The following is a 20,915-nucleotide window of genomic DNA, read 5'->3' as shown; positions in this document are numbered from 1 at the left end:
TTAACTTTAGAAAAATGATAAAGTCGTATTGCGTACTCTACAATATATAACCTTTATTCGTAATTCATTTTTTAAACCAGTTATTACCAGTTTATTTTATCATTATTGAGTTTACGCCACCGTGAAATGATCACTTACATCGGTTTATTGAAATATCTCGCCTGAAGTCACATCCGATACGATACTAAATATATTTGTAGTCTACTGATAATATGGCGTGTATAGGTACTAGAAAATTTACAGTTATATCAAACGGTTTTTATTGTTATTATTTTTATTTTATCTAACTGCCTACCGGTTTTATTCAATTTATATTTTCTGACAAAAATCATGTCTTCGTGAACATTTCAAATGCACTTTATTTGTATTTATTTATTTGATTTCCATTGTATGAGGAGAAAAAAACTAGTATGAAAATCGTGCAACATCTACAAAAGAATATTATATTCAACAAACATATATACTGAATCTCGTTTTAAGTATAATATGTATTACGTATATATTGCTGGCGTGTTCATATTTGTTACGAATTACGATAATACTTCTGCTGTGTTCGAAATTTCATAAGATATACAATTGTATTTATATATTTAAATACTTGTATCATATTACACTGTAATTATAGAGCATTATTTTAAGAGTATATACGAGTATATGATTACCGTAATAATTCTTTGTCACCGCTACAGTATTTTGCGGTTTATTTTTTTTTAACGAAATATATCTACGGAGCTATGGCGATTTGAACGCAAACAAATCGGTATTTTTAACGTATCCATTACATGGGAAAATATTTAACAACTATATAACAATTGGTCATTTCTAAGCGCCAATGTCTACAAGACACCTCACCTTTAATAATATTGACATATGAAAATCCGTGTATTCAATTTGCACAATGATCGCATGCATATTTAATGAAGTAAAGGTAGACAGAACTAGACACACAAACTAAATATAAATTTAAAAATTTATTCATGTGACTGTAGGTGTACATAATACTTAAAGGGTTTAACAAACAAAATAAAAACATATATTATTTTTAACGGTTTCCGCAGCCACAAAACACGCAGTGCGTTGTTTACTTGCGGCATGGCGCTTACCAGTATTATTATAGTAGGTATAGGCGCACCATACATTTGTTAATTATTTATATCTAGAGAATATATAATAGTTTAAAAATACATAATATACAGTAAGCAAATATTGTATTGAGGTTTCTTTGATTTTTTTTTTTTTACTAACATATTCTAATTATATATTAGATTGTATAAAAAATTAATCAAACACAATGTTTATTAAAAATATATATAATATATGTATGTATCGTATATGGTTCATTATCATTTTTATCTTTTAAACTTCCAATATATCAATTAAAAATAATTATTAAATAATATACCTAAAAAATAACGTCAAGTCACAAGGTTGAATGTTGATAAAACATAGATAACGTAGTCCCACCATACATTTAATTTAACATCTTAATACAGGCAAGTTTCATATTATAACTTATGAGGTATTGAGAGTTATAAATTATATTGATGAAATGTAAATGTTAAAATTGTAAAACTGGAATGTTCTAATAGAATATTAAATATTTAAAATATAATAAGGTACCTACATTGTCGTTTTTGGAAATTTCAAAATTTCAAAATGTATATTATACCTATTTAATATTATTATAAATTCATTGTAGCAATTGTATTAAAATTAACTTTAAAGTACAATTTTCGAGAGCCAACATTGAACAGTTTTCTCCATCATTTATTGACAGGTATATAAAATAAAAGGGTTAAGTGAAACCGACGCGACGTTAACCAAAATCCCAAAAGGCAAACATAACAAATCGTTACTGAATAAATTTCATTACTCACACATTTCAGATTTTTTTATGGTTTACAAAAGATATTCTAACCTTTATGGTAACATAAATGTCAAGCAAATAAATAATATTTTTTTTCGGTTTATAGAAATACTTATGTTTTGAACAGTGTATTATTATAATGATTCACATTTCACACAATAAAATATATTTAAATATAATTAAGTACGTATGTTCCATGATTTACGAAATGTGTATATAATTTATAAATTATTTAAAATAATACGATTTATATGTTTAAAAAAAAAAATTATTTTTTTTTATCCCCAATAAATATTACAATAAATAATAAATATAATTAAAATGTATAATTTAGTAAATTTGCATATTTATGTATATATTTTGTTTTTTATTAAAAATTAGAAAATTTCTAATTACAACAAACGCAAGTAATATGGGTAAATATAAAATAATATATATATGAATACATATCGTTGTATAATTGAAATATAAGAATAATCATTCAAGTTAAAAATAATACTATGTACATAATGATAAACATATAGCATTAATAATATAAAAATGTTATAAAGAATAATTAAATAACCTAACCATAATTAACTTAATAATTTTTAAGACATAGTCACCTTCACAAACAACATAATTGTTTAAAATTATATGTGAATAAATAATACATTTTTGAAAGCATTTTGATTATTATGTTAGTTAGTATACCTTACAAGACAATCATATAGTTATTATTGATGTCACTATTCTGCGATTTTTTTATATTGGTTTAGTACAATTTCAATTAATGTTAGTTGATTAACTCAAACAACGGTTTGTTGCTTTTGCAATTTTTTTTTAAAACACTCGTATAGTCGTATTAGATAATATAAATATTTAAATAGTTGCTCTATCTAAAAACGATAGTAACTTTTACAATATATTTGCTGGAACTATAGATTTATATAGATCTGATCTAAAATTATGTTTTGTCATTAATTAAAAATAACTTATGCGATTTTTATCATTACTTTGTAATTTAGTATAATATTGAAAACAGAAGAATTGTGACTATAACTTGATACAAAAGAATAGTAAAGTATTTAATAATGGATAATATTACAAATATTTTGTTATCGATTAAAATAATAATTGTACAAAAAAAAAACCTAAATTAAATAATTACTTTTCCAAAAAAATATTTTCCTTAAAAAATATATATATTTTTTTTATTTTTTTTTCTTCTATCCACTAGTTTTATTTAATATTTTTATGAGATCTGATTCCAACTGTTACTTAAAATATAACGATCAATACAAATCATTTAGTATGACATGCAAACTCATAGACTGTTATAGCATAATATAATCATAACATTCGTACAACTATTATAAAAATCATAATTTGTTTAATTTAACCCTAATCTAATAATGAAAACCTTACCATTGGAGCAAAACAATTAAATTGTCATTATAACACTATTATCAACTATTATAACATAAAGATAACAATACTGTAAAATATAGTAGTTTGACTGTTATAGTTCAACAAAGGTATTGTACGAGAAAATAACATTATACTCGTATTATATTACGTAAAAATGTTTTCAACTCGAAAACGAAAAATATTTCATGGAAATATAATAAACAAAAATATGAACATCGCCATAAACTAAACGTGAAATACGAGTGTATAAAAGATATATATATTTATCAATTTAAAATATTCATACCAATTATAATTATTATCAAACAGCCTTTTTAATTTTTACACTTATTTCCAAATTCGATAATTTAAAAATGTATAATAACATACGATTTCACGAGACTGTTATACGTATATTATGCTCGTTAGAAATCATTGAAAAATCAAACTCAGGCAAGTGTGTAATTGTAGAAAAGTATTTTATCCCGACTATGAGTTATGGTATATAAATGGCTCAAAAATCTTTGGCACATTCGTATTTAAACGCTTACTACATGCTGGATAGTGACCACTGACAGACTGACGTATTCCGTTTGGAAATGTATACCTATCAAGTTTCAATTAAAAGTAATCTAACCGTAGAGATCGTTGTATACGTGTCGTGCTGTGGTTTAATTGAAACTACGTGCATACTGCACATAACAATATTATATTTGAATTTGGATGAGAACGACCAGCTGGGATATCTATGGGTGTTTAAATCATGTTGCGTATTTATCATGTGGTATAATTATACTCAGCGTATAATAGGTAAATAACATCTGAAAAGTGACGATAATCATATGGTTATATGACCTAGTAATATTCGTATATGACATATAATCATTACTCGAAAATTATTTCTGAAATTTATAATATTATTAATATTATTATTTATTAACATTTTTGATTGTTTATATTATTATGTACTCTTGTCAACTGTAATCACGATAATATTCAATAATTTAGTGCAATATGCTCAAAAAATAGATTGTAGCGATTATTTTTGTATTAGCGTGGTATATTGTAAGCACTAAATAGGTCATAACGACGTTTTAGTAATGATTTGTTTTATTGCGTGCTTTCAACGACCTAGGTAACTGTGTAGACTGTGCAGAGTCATCGGGGTGATTTTATTTAAAGAAAAAAAATATGAAACACGAAATATTGCAGTTGTAGAATAGGTACCGTAGGCCAGAAATTAGGAAGTAAAAAGGGATCCGATTTATATGTTGTAATATAAAATATGTAACAGAACACGTGTGGTGAGAGTATTATCTCTCCGAGGATTGAGACGTTTCTCTGAAAAGAAAATAGTATCACCACTACTCCCACCAAAGGTTCGCTCACAAAGGTTTAATATTATAATAGGTTGGTTGGCCGTGTACGATAAACGGGTGTCCCGTAAACCGTTCACTGCTGGAATTCACGGTAAACAAATCTCCTTGTAATTTACTGCAGGGATTAAAATCGTTTTAAATGTCTTAAGTTTTTTATTTTGATTATCAAAAAATAAATACGTTTTTGTTAATAATGCTTTTATTATAAATTTTCGTTTTTGTTTTTAAATTTAAAAAATCCCATTCTAATTTCTATGCTAAAATCTATTTATTTTTATTTTTCAGATAAACGTTATGAGATTATTGTTGTTTTTTGTTTTTTTTCTATCACGTTATAGAATGTATTTATTATAATATATTTTAGTAATTATAAATGATTTAACTATATTTATAAAATTTGAAAGAAGCAGGAAGATATGAATGGATACTTTGTAATAGTTGATACTTTAATCACTTTAAATCATATAAAATTATAATGTAATAGATTTAATATAAACATTTATTTATTTTAACAGTATTTTTAGCTTTTGGAAGTAACAATTTGAAATATTGACAATTCATTATGTATGGAATTTTAATATGCATAAATAATTTAATTTTAGTGTTATAGAGTTAAAACCACTTAAATCCTAAAATATTTCAAATGCTCGTTATTATTTTTAAGTATTATCAGTGTCGAATTTAAATTTTACCAAAATGTTTGTTTTTATTAACTGTTTTAGTATTTTATATAGGACAAATATTTAAAACTCAATATATAATATATAGGTATACAGTTGAAATAAATATTTTTGTTTCTTATTTTTAAATAATTAAAAAAATATATAAATGTTAAGGGTCGATGAATAAAAAATAGAATATATTTTTCCTAAATATCTTTGAAAATTATTTAATAAATCCATACATAGGTAGATTCAAAACAATAATTTGGGTATCAAAAAGTACATAAATTAACCTTTCACTTATTGGTCTACATTCTTTATGAAAAGTACTAAAAAAACTAATATATTATAATTATTATATTATTATATTAAATTCAATCACTATTTAGGTGATAGATATTTTTATTAATTTAGCGTAATAAATTTTAATTTTTTTTTTATTAAATTTTTAATGAATTTTCCTTTTTTAATTCCTGATTTTCTGTTTATATCACCATATTATTTTAAATAGTTTTTGAATTTTACAAAGAACAGGCCGTGTAATATTATTAGTAAGTAGTATATTATTGGTTTGGACTTAACTAAAACTCTTAAAACAAATATTTTTTATAAAATCAATATCGTGTGTTAAAATATCTAGTATAAAATACATTTAAAATGTCCACGTTATTGTAATCAATTTACTTTTTACTACGTTCAACAACTGTCCACAAAATCGTGCTTTTTCCTAAAGATGATCAAGATAAAAATATAATATTGACGATTGCCCCTTAATTCCTGTCTCTGTCCGACCCACTATTCATCCTTATTTTAAGTTAATTTTAAGAGTATCCAAGTCACTTGGTGTAATAGTGATATATACATACTATTTAGGATGTTATTGAACTTATAGTATAATAATGTAAATTATCTTAACCAAAACACCGGAACTACTCATATTTATACAAGAAAATGTTCTATACAAAATACACAAATGTAAACTCGAATTATAAAATGCAGTACATTCATGGGTTGAGATACCGTTCAAGTACGTGTATCAACAATAGTGTAAAATCCTGTTTACGATTTTTATCGTACATTTATTTTTGTTTTCAGTATACTGTGCTTTATAATATGTAAAGAAAAATGAATATACAAAGAAATCGTGAAAATATCAAATCATTATTGCTATTATACTATAGTATTTACAGCAAAGTTCTCTATTTCTCTATAATTCAAAGTCAGACGTTTTTATTTGTCCAACGTAATTGGACGCTGACTGAAACTTAGGTCCCGCTATAGTTTCTATATGTTTGTGTTTGCACTGAACATTTACCATATTATGGCATAATATCCTGCATATATAATGTATACACTATCGTATTCCCTATTCAGCTCCTCATTTAATCATGTAGTTTAATGTATTCTCGAACGGTACAAACTTTCAGTAGCCTTATCATTAGTCATTGCTGAATTATATCTTACTCTACGCACACGTGGTATGAAATCAACAAATAAATTATAAGCTCCTCGTCCATGGTCTTTAGGTAGGTACCTTCTATAAGTGATATTTTTTATTTGCAGATATTAAATCAGAATACATTTCGTTTTAAATTTTGCATATAATATGAAGTAATTCAAAGCCAGAGTGCATTCTGTGTCTTTGAACTAATTTTGAAAAATCGTTGGGCATATTAGGAACTTTATAAATAGTAAATACATTTTAATAAACTATTTTTATATATTTATATACTCACGATTAGTATACTATTATTATTATTGTTTTTTTTTTTTTTATATTAATATTTGACTTAATTTATAACTAGTATATATATTGTAAATAGTTACAAATTAAATTGTAATATTAACCAAAATTACAGGAATTTGTATTGATAAAAAGATTTAAAAAGCTAATTTTGAGTCAATACAAATATTTAAAAATTATTAATTTTATAATAGTTTGTAATATTTTCAATTCACTCGGTTTCAATTGTATATAAATATCTTATTATCATTTACATATACCAATATTAGTTAATTGTAATTATATATAAAACCAAGTTTTGTCTTAACGAAATTCATATTAAAAAAAATATATAAACAAATGATAAACGATAGAAATAGTATAACATTTTATTATAAATATCTACCAAGATTCAAAAAAAAATTTTTAAATCATACCACATCTCATTAAGTTAATAGCTTGTATATATCTTTACACCTAACATAAAACGCATGTAAGATAGAAAATATAAACTTATTTGAATTCATATAAATCATTTTGAAATTTCATAGAAATTAAGCTTCTAACTTTCTGCATTTGAAAATATTGTTATTATTCGTAGGAAAATAAACGCAAATAGCTAAAAGACAGCAAATGACAAGTGGAAATAAAAATTAGGTTAGAAATTAAAACCTGAAATGATTTTTAAGCTATAAGAATTTTTCGAAAGTATATCATACTTTATGAGGTCATTTTTTAAATTAATTGTATTTAATGATACGAAAAACGATTCTTAGCGAAGAGATCAACCAATATTTCTTAAGGTGTTTGTATAGATAGGTATAAGTAATTTTTTATTTTTTATTAATATTAATACCATAGATATATTAAAATTATTTTTGTCTAAATTACCGCTTATTAAATGTTATAACTATTTATATGATATCATAACATAATATATTATTGTTAAAACCCAATCCGACAATACTAACACATAATTTTAAATATGTTCGTGGTGTACATAGTTTGAAATTATAACTAAAAATTACCTATTGGCTTAGAACTTTTTGTGATATATACTTTTAAACATTTTAGCAATAAGAAAATCTTTAATCAACATTTATAGAAAAAAAAAGTTAAAATTTGTATATATTTACGAATATTTATAATGCTTTATTATACTTTTCTCGTTATTTTAATATTCTCAGTTAAGATTACCTTGGTTGAATATAATTAAAGAAAAATTACTTTCAATACATTTAAACAAGTATTTAGCACCATTAATACTTGTCTTCGATTTTACTCGCAGCAGTCGCAGCACTATTAATTTCGGTAATATATTAATGGCAGTCAAATGTAAGTTTATATTGTACAAACTTAGATCGAAACTAACAAACATTATTCAAGACATTTTAAATCACACATCGATGCATATATTAATTCAATTGTATTACTCCCATGTTTTATTGAGCTTTCTTAACGTATAAATAAACAAATTATTATACACAAATATACGCACAGTTTTAAAAAAAAAAACATAATATAAATTATTTTATTATATAGTAAATGCCTTACAAGATAGTTTAAAAATGTATATTTTCCTTTTAAATCTTTTTTTTTATTATTGCATAATTTTAATTATATAAATATTATAAATTTGAAATATTTGAATTTAAAAATTTAAATTTGTCATTAATATGAACTTTGAAAAATGGTATGGGACTTATATAAATGAAATTTAACTAATTTTTCAAAAAACAGCAATTTAAAAAGTAAACAATATAAATTTAAATTGTACTAATCAATGATTAGTATAAAACCCAATATTATTTTAAAAATTGAAACATTTAACATTTTAAGCTGGTACTAAAATATTAATTTTAAACTTGTATTTTAATTTATTTTACCTAATTACATTTAAAGTATTTAGAATACTTTTGTAATAATATTATTAAAGTATACATATTTTAAAACATTTACAAATTTCCTTTATATTTTGAAATCAATAAAATTTAATATTTTTTTTATAGGTATAATAATATACTGAAAACCATAAAATTACTTAGCATTTCAGGTTAACGTAAAATTTTCAATAGTTATTTTTAACTTTCAGATGTATCTAAGAGTTAAATATCTAGTGACGTTTGTTAAACTGCAAAAAAGTCAAATATATTTATATTATTGATAGTTACTTGAAAAAAAAAAATGATTTTCATTCTTTTTATAAATTTTTATTTCATGTAAACCTGTTATTGGTAATCTTATAAAATGAATAAAATATACATTGTATTAAATTTAATATAAAATTGTATTGGAAAAAATTTTACCTACGAATATTATAGTATTATAGACGTATTGTTATTTCTTAAGTTATATTTATTTTACATATTTATACCTAGTAAAAATATTTATAAAGATTACAATAACTCTAGTAATACTCTAAAAGTAACTATATATACTGTTTTGACATTACAAGAAAAGAAAACAAGGGTTTGATTTTAATTATTTTAGACTTATAGAGTTTATTAGATAAGTATTTCAACTTCATAAGACTTATGCGTTTCGAAAATAATTTTGAAAATTAAATTTAAAACAAATTTGCATGTAGACAAAATAAAAAATTAAACTGACAATAACACTTAGGTATTTCATAGTATACTAGACTGTGTTGTGTTTTAAACGGCCTTTGGGGAAAATGTTATAGGTACATAATATTATCACTATTTTTTTACACTAGGTACTGTGCTTAACTAAACACAAAGCCCCAAATATTATAATATATAAATTAGATCCTAAATATCACTTTTTTATAATTAAAGGGAAATAAGATGTGCGAGTGGGCATCGCTCTGCTGTAAAGTAGAGATGGTGAGTAGGTCACTATAATAGATGTGTTAAATTTGAATGCAATGACAAGTATCATTGTATACGAAAAACGATTCTGAACGGAGATGATTTGTCAGTCTAGGATAATTAGTAGAATATATTATATTATTAGGTACCTGTATTAAAATATCGTTATTTTACGCGATTTCGTAAAAAAATTTATTTCATACGTTCATAAAATCTTTTCTATATTGACGCAAGAATTTTTTTTTACAGTTATTTGAAAAAAAAGTTATGGAGAACCTTGTATTGGGTTTTTAACTTTAAGTATAAATCGCAAAAACGTTATGAATTTTCAACTCCAAAATTTCTTTTAAATTTTCGCGATTTTAAAATATTTTGTAAACATTTTAACTTTAAATGCTTACAAAAAAAAATTTTGACCAACTATTTTTAATTTTTTTTAGTAACAATAAGTAAACTTATAATAAACCTTGTATTAAATTTTAAAGATTTTTTGGAAGGTCAATTTTTGTTATAGGCATTTCAAAAAAAAAACTTAGAAAAATCAAAAATTTCAATGGTCTATAAATAGTTTAAAAAAAATTCCAAATATTTTGAAAATTTAATCGTAAATAAATAACGCTAATATAAACGTTTGGTGAAAATTTAAAGTATTTACAATGATTTTTTTTTTTTAGTTACAGCAAAATAAAAAAATCGATTTGTCGAAAACTGGTTTGCGTAAAAATTTCCGTTTTTCCGTTTTTCCATTACTTTTTTAGGGTTTTTCCTAACGATTTTGAAAACTACTGACAATTTTTTACTTTTGACCTCCCAATGAACCAACTTGATTCATTTTCCTTATCATAAATGGGCTGAAGTAAAAAATCAAAGCACTATTACTACTTAAAATTGTGATGACAGACACAAAAAAAAATAAAACACACATCATTGTAAAATGAATACTTGCTTCCATTCAGAGTCCAAAATAGAAATAGGTAAAATAAATATAGTTTACAAAAAAAAAAAAAATAATAATAATAAACACAAAGAGATAAACAATAATTTAATGATTACGATATGGTTTAAGAAAAAAAAATGAATTTACGAAGTATTTTTAATGGAATAATAATAATAATAATATGATAATTATTAGGAATAATTTTCATAATAGATAAAAACTTAAGTAAGTAATAAAATGAAAATAGTTATATTTTAATCAATATTCTAAAAAATACTCAAATACTCGATCCTAAGCCAAGATATTTATTTAATTGTTATACAATATTATGCTTATGATACATTTTTGACTTCAAACATTTGTATTATTTTTATAACTGCCATCAATAGATTATTAAATACACATGACCACTGTCACAACTATTAAAGTAATGACTTGAACATTTGCTAGTGATAAAGGTGCAGAACTTGCAGAATCGTGATTTAATATAATTCTCCCGATTTCCGTCGACTAAGACGATTTTCTTAGTTAAACCGTTTGCCCACCGCGGACAATTGGTATTAAACGATAAAAAGGAAAGCTATAATAGAAAATTATCATATGAAAAAAATGTGAATCTGTGTGTGAACCGAATAATGTATACATTATTGTCATACTGTCATACATAATATATTTTAAACGATCAATAATGTATAAGTTTAGAAGGTGTAATACATTATAGCGCATTCATTACTTGAAAATATAGATTGTTAAAAATTTGACGTAGACGGAAGAGGTGAATCAAGAACGGAATACATACTCGTAGTTACCTATGGGTAAACATGAATAGGTGCCCAGAATTATTGAAATTAACTCATAATAGAGAAGAAAAATAATTGTAACTATTACCTAACCAAGCTAACCAATAGGACGATTCATAGTTTTACTGTTGCACAGTTATTCAGGATCGGGATATTCAATAACAGTACGTATTATTATTATTATTATTGATATAATTGGAATATCAAGACGCGTGATATGGTTTGCGTAGGGTATATACGACACATGACACCGTCATGGATAATATTACCATTTTAGTCGTCTTAGCTGAAAAATCAGTAAAAAAAAAAAAAACTCCATTCGGGGCGGATCGTTTAAAGTGGGCCGAAAGCTAAGTAAGAAAATAAAGATCGTAGAGCATCGATCAAGCTGACCGATTTCTCTACGATTAGTGGCAAACAAGTTTAACTATTTTGACCTGAAATCTGACCCATTAACTGTTGCAAACCGCACAGTTATGGTATTAATACCTATTATATTTTAGAGGCACCAAAAAACAATGATGATAATTGATAATACTTTTAATGATTCTGGCAACGAACTGAATTACAATTCGTATCAACGAAAATACAGATCACATAAAATTTTACGACATTCAACAAAATAAATAAATATATGATCTACATATATCTTAATAATACACCAAACTTCACTTTTAAAGTAACATTATTTAGCTGTTGGGAAAATTAATAGTGAAATAATTCCTCTAATTATTAATTTCAATTATTATAATATACAATTTATTAGTTTAATCTAGTATATTAGGTACAATCAATTCAAATTAAAAATGGAAATAAATCAAGATTAGATCATATACGTAGAAATTAATAGACACTATAGTCTATAAGATATTTTAAATTCGTTTAAATAATATAATATAGTAATTAATTAAAAACCCTACTCTATTACTTTAAATACTACAAAAATAAATTAAACATTATTGAAAACGTATGCTTTTGATAGTGGCAAAAAATGTTGTAGAAAATAGAACAAAAACAAAATTGTTATTAAAATATTTCCACCGTGCATACAACTATTTAACCTAATTGTATACTAGTTATAAAAAGGAATAGGATTTTTTAGTCATGTCTTAGAATATAATATAAAAACACGGTTCGGTAAACTATACATCTTGTAGGTTTAATAGTATCTCTGAAGTAACGTGGCGATCCAAATCTTCGTAATTAAAATCGGATTACCCAGAACTCACTTATCTCCGTCTAAAAGACAACTTTGTTCTCGTCGAAGTCTTTACCGTATGATTAATTAATAAAACCTTTTTATTAATTTAATCTAGCATGCAATCTTTGCACTTTGTATTAATTATTCGCGTATTGTAATCCAAGAAGTTTTTTTACTGGTATAGTTATTGCTTACTCAAATTGATTGTATATCAGAATTTGCTCTAAAAATATTATTACGCTATTGGCAAATTCATATAAAAAAAAAAAAAATTAAAAAAATTACATTTTTATTGTATTATGATATGTTTTTATATACACAAGATAATTCTTTTAATATAAATCATCTATTATTTTGATTTCCTATAAATGTATTAAAAATAATTTTTTAGTGAAAAAATACAATTATTTTAATCTCACTACCTAATGATTGTCGGTGAACCCATTAGAATTTCGTATTTTAAAATAGAAACCTACATTTTTAATCTTATTATCTTTATCAGCATTCTTTTCTAAACAATTTTAAGTAAAAATATTAAATATTTAACTTTAAATTTTAAATTTATTAGCATTATTTATCAACCATATAAGAAGAGTGAAGTGGCATTGGTACCTCATAATATTTGACCTCTAGATAGTCTGCTTATTGAAACGTGATTATATAAATAATAATTATAAATACAAAAAAAAAAAAATAATAAATACACCGGCATTTATACTTCAACATTTATAAAATACATTTTTAAATTATTAAAATTTAAAATATAAGTGGTCATTAGACAATTGAAAGTAAATAGTGAATTTAAAAAGAAACATAATGTAATATGAAAAAAATTAAAAGCAACTTTATAAGTTCTTAAGTTCTAAGAATATTTACTTAAATTTTCCAAAAGAAAATTCCTAAAGAAATTAATATTTGTTAAACAAATTAGAGTTTACTGTTAAAATAATCACACAGAATCACCCTTTTCATTCACTTCTCAGTAATTCAAAGTTCGAAAGTAGAAATGAAACAAATTATAATTAACGAGAATTACAACTTGACGATAAACATTCTCATAGTAGTCTAGTCACTCTAGTGTATGTATGATAGTAATATAATTTGAATGATTTTTTCTAGAAATCGTGGTATTTGAGGTTCAATTTACAAAGGTTTGAATTAAATTAATTAAAAAAAAATAATTTTTATACATAATGCACATTTCTCGATAAGTTCTTTAAAGATTTATAATGTACCTATTGAAGATATTATATATAGTTTCAAAGTATGAGAAAAAAAACGTAAAATTATAAAAATTAATACGTATAATCATTAATAAAAATAACATGTTGTTACACAACTATAAAAATATAAATACCTGCAATGATAAACATTGTGCCAATGAAACTGATCGTTTAACTTTAATACATCAATTTAAAACTATTCTACCCAAACCTGAACGTACATCCAATCACTATAATGAGTTTTTTTTTAATTTATTATAAAAGTTAAAAACTCAGTTTTTACGGGATTTAAAAATAATTACAGTAATTTTAATTATTTGATATTGAATCAACATATTAAGTAGAATCGATATTAATAAATCAAAAAGTTCATTTCTTCAATTTGAGATATAATGACTCTCTTAAAAGTTTTGAAATTTGTAATATATTATATTACATTTAAATTACATAATATAAACCTTGGAAAACTTTTTTAATATCCAAGATTGGAATTAATCATATGAAATATAATAAATTAATATTCTATATCATACAAGCTAACATCATAGGACCATAGCTCTATTGTAAGATGTAAATAATTAAAAATAAAATATAGTATATTAAAATATTCTTATTTTAATACAAAAGGATTTTTTTTTAAATAAACATAAAGTTTCTTAAAAATGTATGCGTTCCTGAATTTTTTTCACTTTCTAAATTATTAGTTTTTACATGACATTTGCATACATGCATTATATCATATTTAATATAAGAATTATTTTCAAGTTTTTTTTACTATAGGTTTATAAAAAAAAAATCAAATTTTGAACCAATAAAAAATTAAATATACTTATAAGTACTTAAAGTAGGATAAGCGGGGTGAAATAGGGGTACCCTGCAAAATGTTGGTCTACTACCAATTAGAACTTTGAATAGTTATTCAATTAAAAATATTATTAATTTTTTTTTTTTTTTAATAATAATAATACATTTTTGTCTGATTTATAGTAAAATTAATTATATAGTTGAATCAATACTTAAAAAAAAAATTAAAAATTGTTATAAATATATATATAATCATCTTGATCTCGTATATATTATACTCATTATACTCTTTATACTTTTACATACTGTGTAGTGAGTAGGTATGATATACATTTAATATAAGAAAGGGACAATATTTTAAGTTCGTAGTTGTATTTAGTTCTAAATAAAATTATAATTTTATAGTTATACATAGTAAACAAATCAAACAAAGGGAATACAATAAATACTAACTTAAACATATTGCATAAAAATAAGTTACAAAAACAAATACGCAAGTAATGTATATGATGTATTTAATATGTAATAAATTATAACTCTATGTATTTATTGCATTTTTTTTTGTCCGCATTTCTTTATTTTTTAATACATATTTTTCAAATTGTTCATGCATATTTAGCTGTTTCTTAGTGCATAAGTGCATACATATGTATTATTTATACATTTTTTTAGTGTATAAACATCCTAACCCTAGTTATAATAATATAAAGTTATAAACATAATTCAATTTATTCTTGTAACAGCTTACCTAAATAAATAAGATTATAAATATTATCTACCACACATGGGCATGTTTTATCATGTTAAATATTATATTTAACTAGATACATATGATATTAAATATTTACATACATCATATATTGACTTAGATTTTTTTTTTGGATTTTGAACAGAACGATAAATATATTGATATTACAAAATACATATTATTATTTGTTTTATGTGTCTATCATCAACTTTTAAACAGTTAAAATGATAACTTAAATATCTTTTTTGGTAGTAAAGTAGATATAATAGTTGGTACTTTGAGGGACCAAAAGTAAAAAATTCAAAGCAATAATCAAACGCGTTATGGCGAATATAATTAAGGAAAAACGCTGATTTTTGGACATAACTAGTTTGATATAACTCAAATATTATACTCATAGTCATGTTTATCTATTGTAAATGCAGTTCAGAGAATTGTAGTAATTAAAAAATCATCTACCAGTTACCTAAAAAATCTATATAACCATTGTAATATTATAACAATAATTATTGTGTTTAAAATTTGTAATAAGCATTAAATAATTGTATCTAGTTGAAACAATTCTATTGATCACAGTAGCTTATAATAAAAGCAAAATATACAACCAATATTGATTAGTCCAAATTAATTATTTAATCTCATTTAATCAATTGGTTCTATTCGAAGTATTAAACGTTATTGTCAGTATTATATTTTTATGCAATTTTATCGTAATAAATACATTTTGTAGTAAACGATCAGTTCCAACATATAGTAGAAAAGCAGAAAATGAAATATATATGAATACGATGAGTTTAAAATTTTAATAAAATATTATTTAAGATAACTCCAAGACGACCAACTCATTTGCAAAAGACAAAATGCTATCCAAATCTTAAAAGATAAACTTGGACTATATAGAATTTTATTATAAAGAGCAATACATCCCGAGGCGTTTGTTTATACACTTTTTATAGATAATAATATTTTTGTATTGTGGTAACTTATTTCCATACAACAATGCGATATCATGATGCTGACTGCTAAATAGAATGTGCTTACTTGCATAAAATATATTTTTTAATTTTAATTGTCATATATTTTTTATTATTTTCTACTGTTTTCTTATTATTTTGCTTTTTAGAGATTATTACGAGATTGATTTTAAAATGCATTTTGAGTATTATCGTCATATTATAAATTGATTTGAACTATCAGACCTAAACTATATTAATAACTACTATAAACTTAAAATAATATTATAATATATAACTAATAAATGTATAAATAAGATACAATTACTTTGGAGTATAATAACGAATAACATTTTAACTTTTAAAAGCAATTATGAAATATTAACAAATTTGAACAAAAAATTAAACATTTTATATTTTACAATTAATACATTAATTTTGTTACTATTATTAAAATTTAACAATTTTGTATTAATACATGTAAAATGAGTAATTACCTTTTTAAATAAGCTAATATATTAAATTTATTAGGCACCTAAATTATATTAATATGATATGATTGTTTATGTGTGAACTATATGTTAATTTTATGATTACTCTTTGTGACAATATAGATTTGATTTATTTTACTACTTCTAACACTCAAATTTAATTATTCATTGTTTTTCAATCAACTTATTTTTCTAATTCCAACTGGCTTGAATATCTAATGATTTCATAAAATGTAAATTTAATAAGAAATGCGTTGTTGATTATTTCACTTCTATAATTCTATTAAAATTACTGTAAAATGTCTATTCCATTTTATCACGTACGACAAAACATACTATGTATACAAAGTAATAAAATACATCTAATATAAATACTATTCATACTACGTAGTATATATCAGTGGATATTACAAAAACCCGACTGATCGTAATTATTGCAATTATTATGGTTGGTTGATTGTATCGAATATCAGTGAATTTTATCATTTAACTTGGGACAAAAATTACCTGCATCATAGTTTTATTGGTATTTTATTATATTTATAATACTATTAATATTATAACAGATAAATTTTTCAAAAAATTATAAAGTGTAGTTATACATATATAATTACGTAAATTATATATCAAATACAAAATGTACCCACTTTTTTTCTTTTATTTAAATCATTTGATTTTTATAAAATAATTATAACAGTAAATTGTCAAATCATATGAAAAACTGTATAAATTGTTAAACTCAAATTGTTTATTTTGTCATTCTCATTTGTTGGTGTTATAATTTGACCATAAGATATAAAAGCTAACCATATAATTAATATGCACAATATACAGTAGTATTTATTTAAGTAAAAATATATACGCCATAGTTGACCAATCGTTGTGTATCAAACTAGTTATTTGTAATCTGATTCAACATTTTTTAATAACAAAAGAAATTTATATACGAGTATATATCACAAAAATATCTTAATAAATGCCTTGATATTGGTTTGTCACAATTAGTAAGAATTATTTACTACATATTACGTATATCGACTACTTCACGAGTATATTACATATTATATATTTTGTACTATGACCACGAAAAACCTTACCAAATACGTATGGCTGAAAAATTAACTAAAGAATGAAAGGTTTTTATACTTTTTATATTTTTTTGGACAAATTAGTTTCACATGCTTATAACGACAAAGCCTTTACTCATAAACTATTTATGTTTTAATAATATATACCTTAAAAATGGTTTGTCTATTTAAGATCTAATTTATACCGAGCCAGTTTGTAACAACTCAAAGCGTCATATTGAATACAAAATATCTAAAAACTCGATCCGTAACGGAAATCTATTTTAAATTATGTTTTTGAATTTATCAGTTATATTCATAATTTATAGCTGATTTTATTATACTATTTATGTAAAAACTAGTCAAATTGATAATACGTAAACTAATATTTTAATATGTGATTTTAAAATGTATAGTATGGTTAAGTTCAGGAGAACCAATTTATATGTTTAGTCTTATCTTTAGTAAAATAACAAGAAATAAAATAAGTGTAGGTACTAGGTACATTAGTTATAAGTTGAAAAATTCTTTTAAAAAACAATATAAAAAATTGTATTGTCATATCTATGAGAAAACCATGTTTGTACCAGTATAACAAAATAGTATATTATGGTACAGTAAAATTATAATTTCTGCATTATTTTTAATATCAATGCTTAGTTCAAACTGTATACTGAGTTTACCATAGGCTTATATAGTGATTATGTATTTTGTGGAAAATTCGACAAATATAATAAAAAATGAATGATTGAGAATTACGAATAAAAAGGTATCAATAAAATATGTAGTATGATAGGTACCCATTACTAATAAGTAATAATATGGGTAATATGTTATAAAAAACCAAAATAGAAACTCGGGTAACTGTAATAATAAAAAAAAGTGAAAAATGGAGTAATACATTTTAACGAAAATTGGATTTTTGTAATTCCAACACTCCATTTAAGGAAGGTAATATATTTATTTTAAAATATTCGAGAAAAAAGAGAAAAATAAAGAGAAATCAAAATAATATGATTTTAAAATTTAAAACAGATGTATTGTTTATAGCAATATTGTTATATTCACTAATAAACAATATTTTGGTCATAGTAAAAAAAAAAATTAATATCATTATGGTTTGGGCGTATTATGATTATAATATCATAATATATTATAATATATAATCCCCGTCACAGAAAGAGCGCGCACGACTTTGAATAACGTGCAAAATTATGAAAGGGGAAAAAAATCGAAACCTAATGTGCGTGTGTGTGACGTGTGGCGCCAAACGGTTGAAAAGTGCGTATGCACTACTCGTAAATTACTAGGTACCTACTAGTTACTTTTACCGCAATATAATAATATGTGTTATTTACTACTATAAAATACTACTACTTCAACAATTCTACAACAACTCACTACTACTATTATCATTACTATTACTACTATACAACTAATACTTAATAATGTTATTTAATATTTAACTATATTATACACTATTATTATTGCTATTAAATTGACGGTAGCTGCGGTGGCGGCGACGTTGGTGGCAAATGCGAAAGCACACCTTTGTGGCACGTGGCGCTGGTCGTGGTGGGGAGAACCGTCGACGTCGCATCAAACGGTCGTTTAAAATTCGAAATATACTTTTATATCGGTACGTCAGTCTGCGAGACGAAACTCATGCTGTTACACGATCACATTATTGTAATATCAAATTGGCGCGGTGAAAACATCCAAGAAAAACTTAGCTAAAGTTTTATTATCGACCGTACAGGGGGTGTCATAGAATAAAATAAATGCATTTTTTTTTTCTAACATGACTGAAGCGAGTTCCCATCGTACACAACACACTCCGGGCACAGATAACGCGTTACGCGTGTGTACGACATTACAAATTCATACTCGCCCCGAGCCGTTATCACCGTTACGCGCCTAAATCTTATTGGGTGCAGGTGGTGGGTCTAAGTAAGAGTTTGAGCGCAGGACATGGGCAAGGAACACCCGTGATCGGCGATTATACGATATCGTGGTCTGGCTAGATCGTGTATGACACTACGACATCGTACTTTTCCAATGATCCTGCAGGGACGGTCGTTAAAATTTGTACTCAAAGGACATCGGTCGAAAAGTCATCGGCGTAAGACGAACTAACAGTTATTAATTATATATTACCGTGAAACGAAACAATTTCAGCGTACGGACAAAATTGAATCGTAGGTATGGACTGGGTGTTGTTATAGGTATCATAGAGCTAGGTAGGTACTCACAGAATTTGTTCTTCTCGGCGAACGCACTGTCCGTCAAAAGAACGGCCGCCAGGAAGACGGCCAGGATTGCGGTGAGAGTGGTTGCGCCGCGCGGCGGCCCGGGTCCCCTGTCCGGTGGTGGCCGCATGGCCGGGCGTCCGTCCACTACGGCTCCGTGATGCCGGGACGAGCGCGCGCCAAAAAAACCGTCACGTCCGACCACTGGCACCGGTCGGCGACGTCTGTGACGGTGGCGGCGACGACGACGACGACCACCGCAAAGGTAACGACGTGATGCGCCCAAGTCGACTGTCGGTACCGCGGCGGCGGCGTGTAAAGGTGATGGCGGCGGCGGTAGTGAGCGCGCCGGTGTCGCGGTCTGGCCGTGGCGCGCGCACGCCGCCGATACCGCGCGGCGCTTCCGAGGCGGTGGCGGCGGCGGCCGAAAAAACTCTCGTCGGCCTCCCTTCGGCCCACCGTCACCTCGGCCGACGAGCCGCGACCGACCACGACCCCTCCCCGCCGAAGCCGACAACGCCGTACACTCCCCCGCCGGCCCGACGAAAATCGCGCGCGTCCGCCGGGGCGCTCTGGCGTTTAGTTTAATGA

General features: G+C 25.3%; 1 protein-coding gene across 4 annotated transcripts in view; it reads right to left on the bottom strand.

The window, feature by feature from the left end:
• LOC132924360 (uncharacterized) overlaps nucleotides 1-20,651 on the bottom strand; it is an 88,366-nt gene extending 67,715 nt beyond the window's left edge. For 2 of the 4 annotated variants that reach the window (XM_060988613.1, XM_060988614.1), the window contains exon 1: nucleotides 20,328-20,649. In XM_060988613.1, coding sequence (XP_060844596.1) covers nucleotides 20,328-20,454 — 127 coding nt within the window. In that variant the 5' untranslated portion in view covers nucleotides 20,455-20,649. Of the gene's footprint in view, nucleotides 1-20,327 lie in introns of all 4 variants that reach the window. The other 2 variants (XM_060988616.1, XM_060988615.1) reach the window with 2 other exon arrangements.
• Between the last annotated feature and the right edge of the window lie 264 nt (nucleotides 20,652-20,915).

Source organism: Rhopalosiphum padi, chromosome 3 (genome assembly GCF_020882245.1).
Source record: "Rhopalosiphum padi isolate XX-2018 chromosome 3, ASM2088224v1, whole genome shotgun sequence".
Lineage (NCBI taxonomy): Eukaryota > Metazoa > Arthropoda > Insecta > Hemiptera > Aphididae > Rhopalosiphum > Rhopalosiphum padi.
This window is presented reverse-complemented; position numbering and strand designations above follow the sequence as displayed.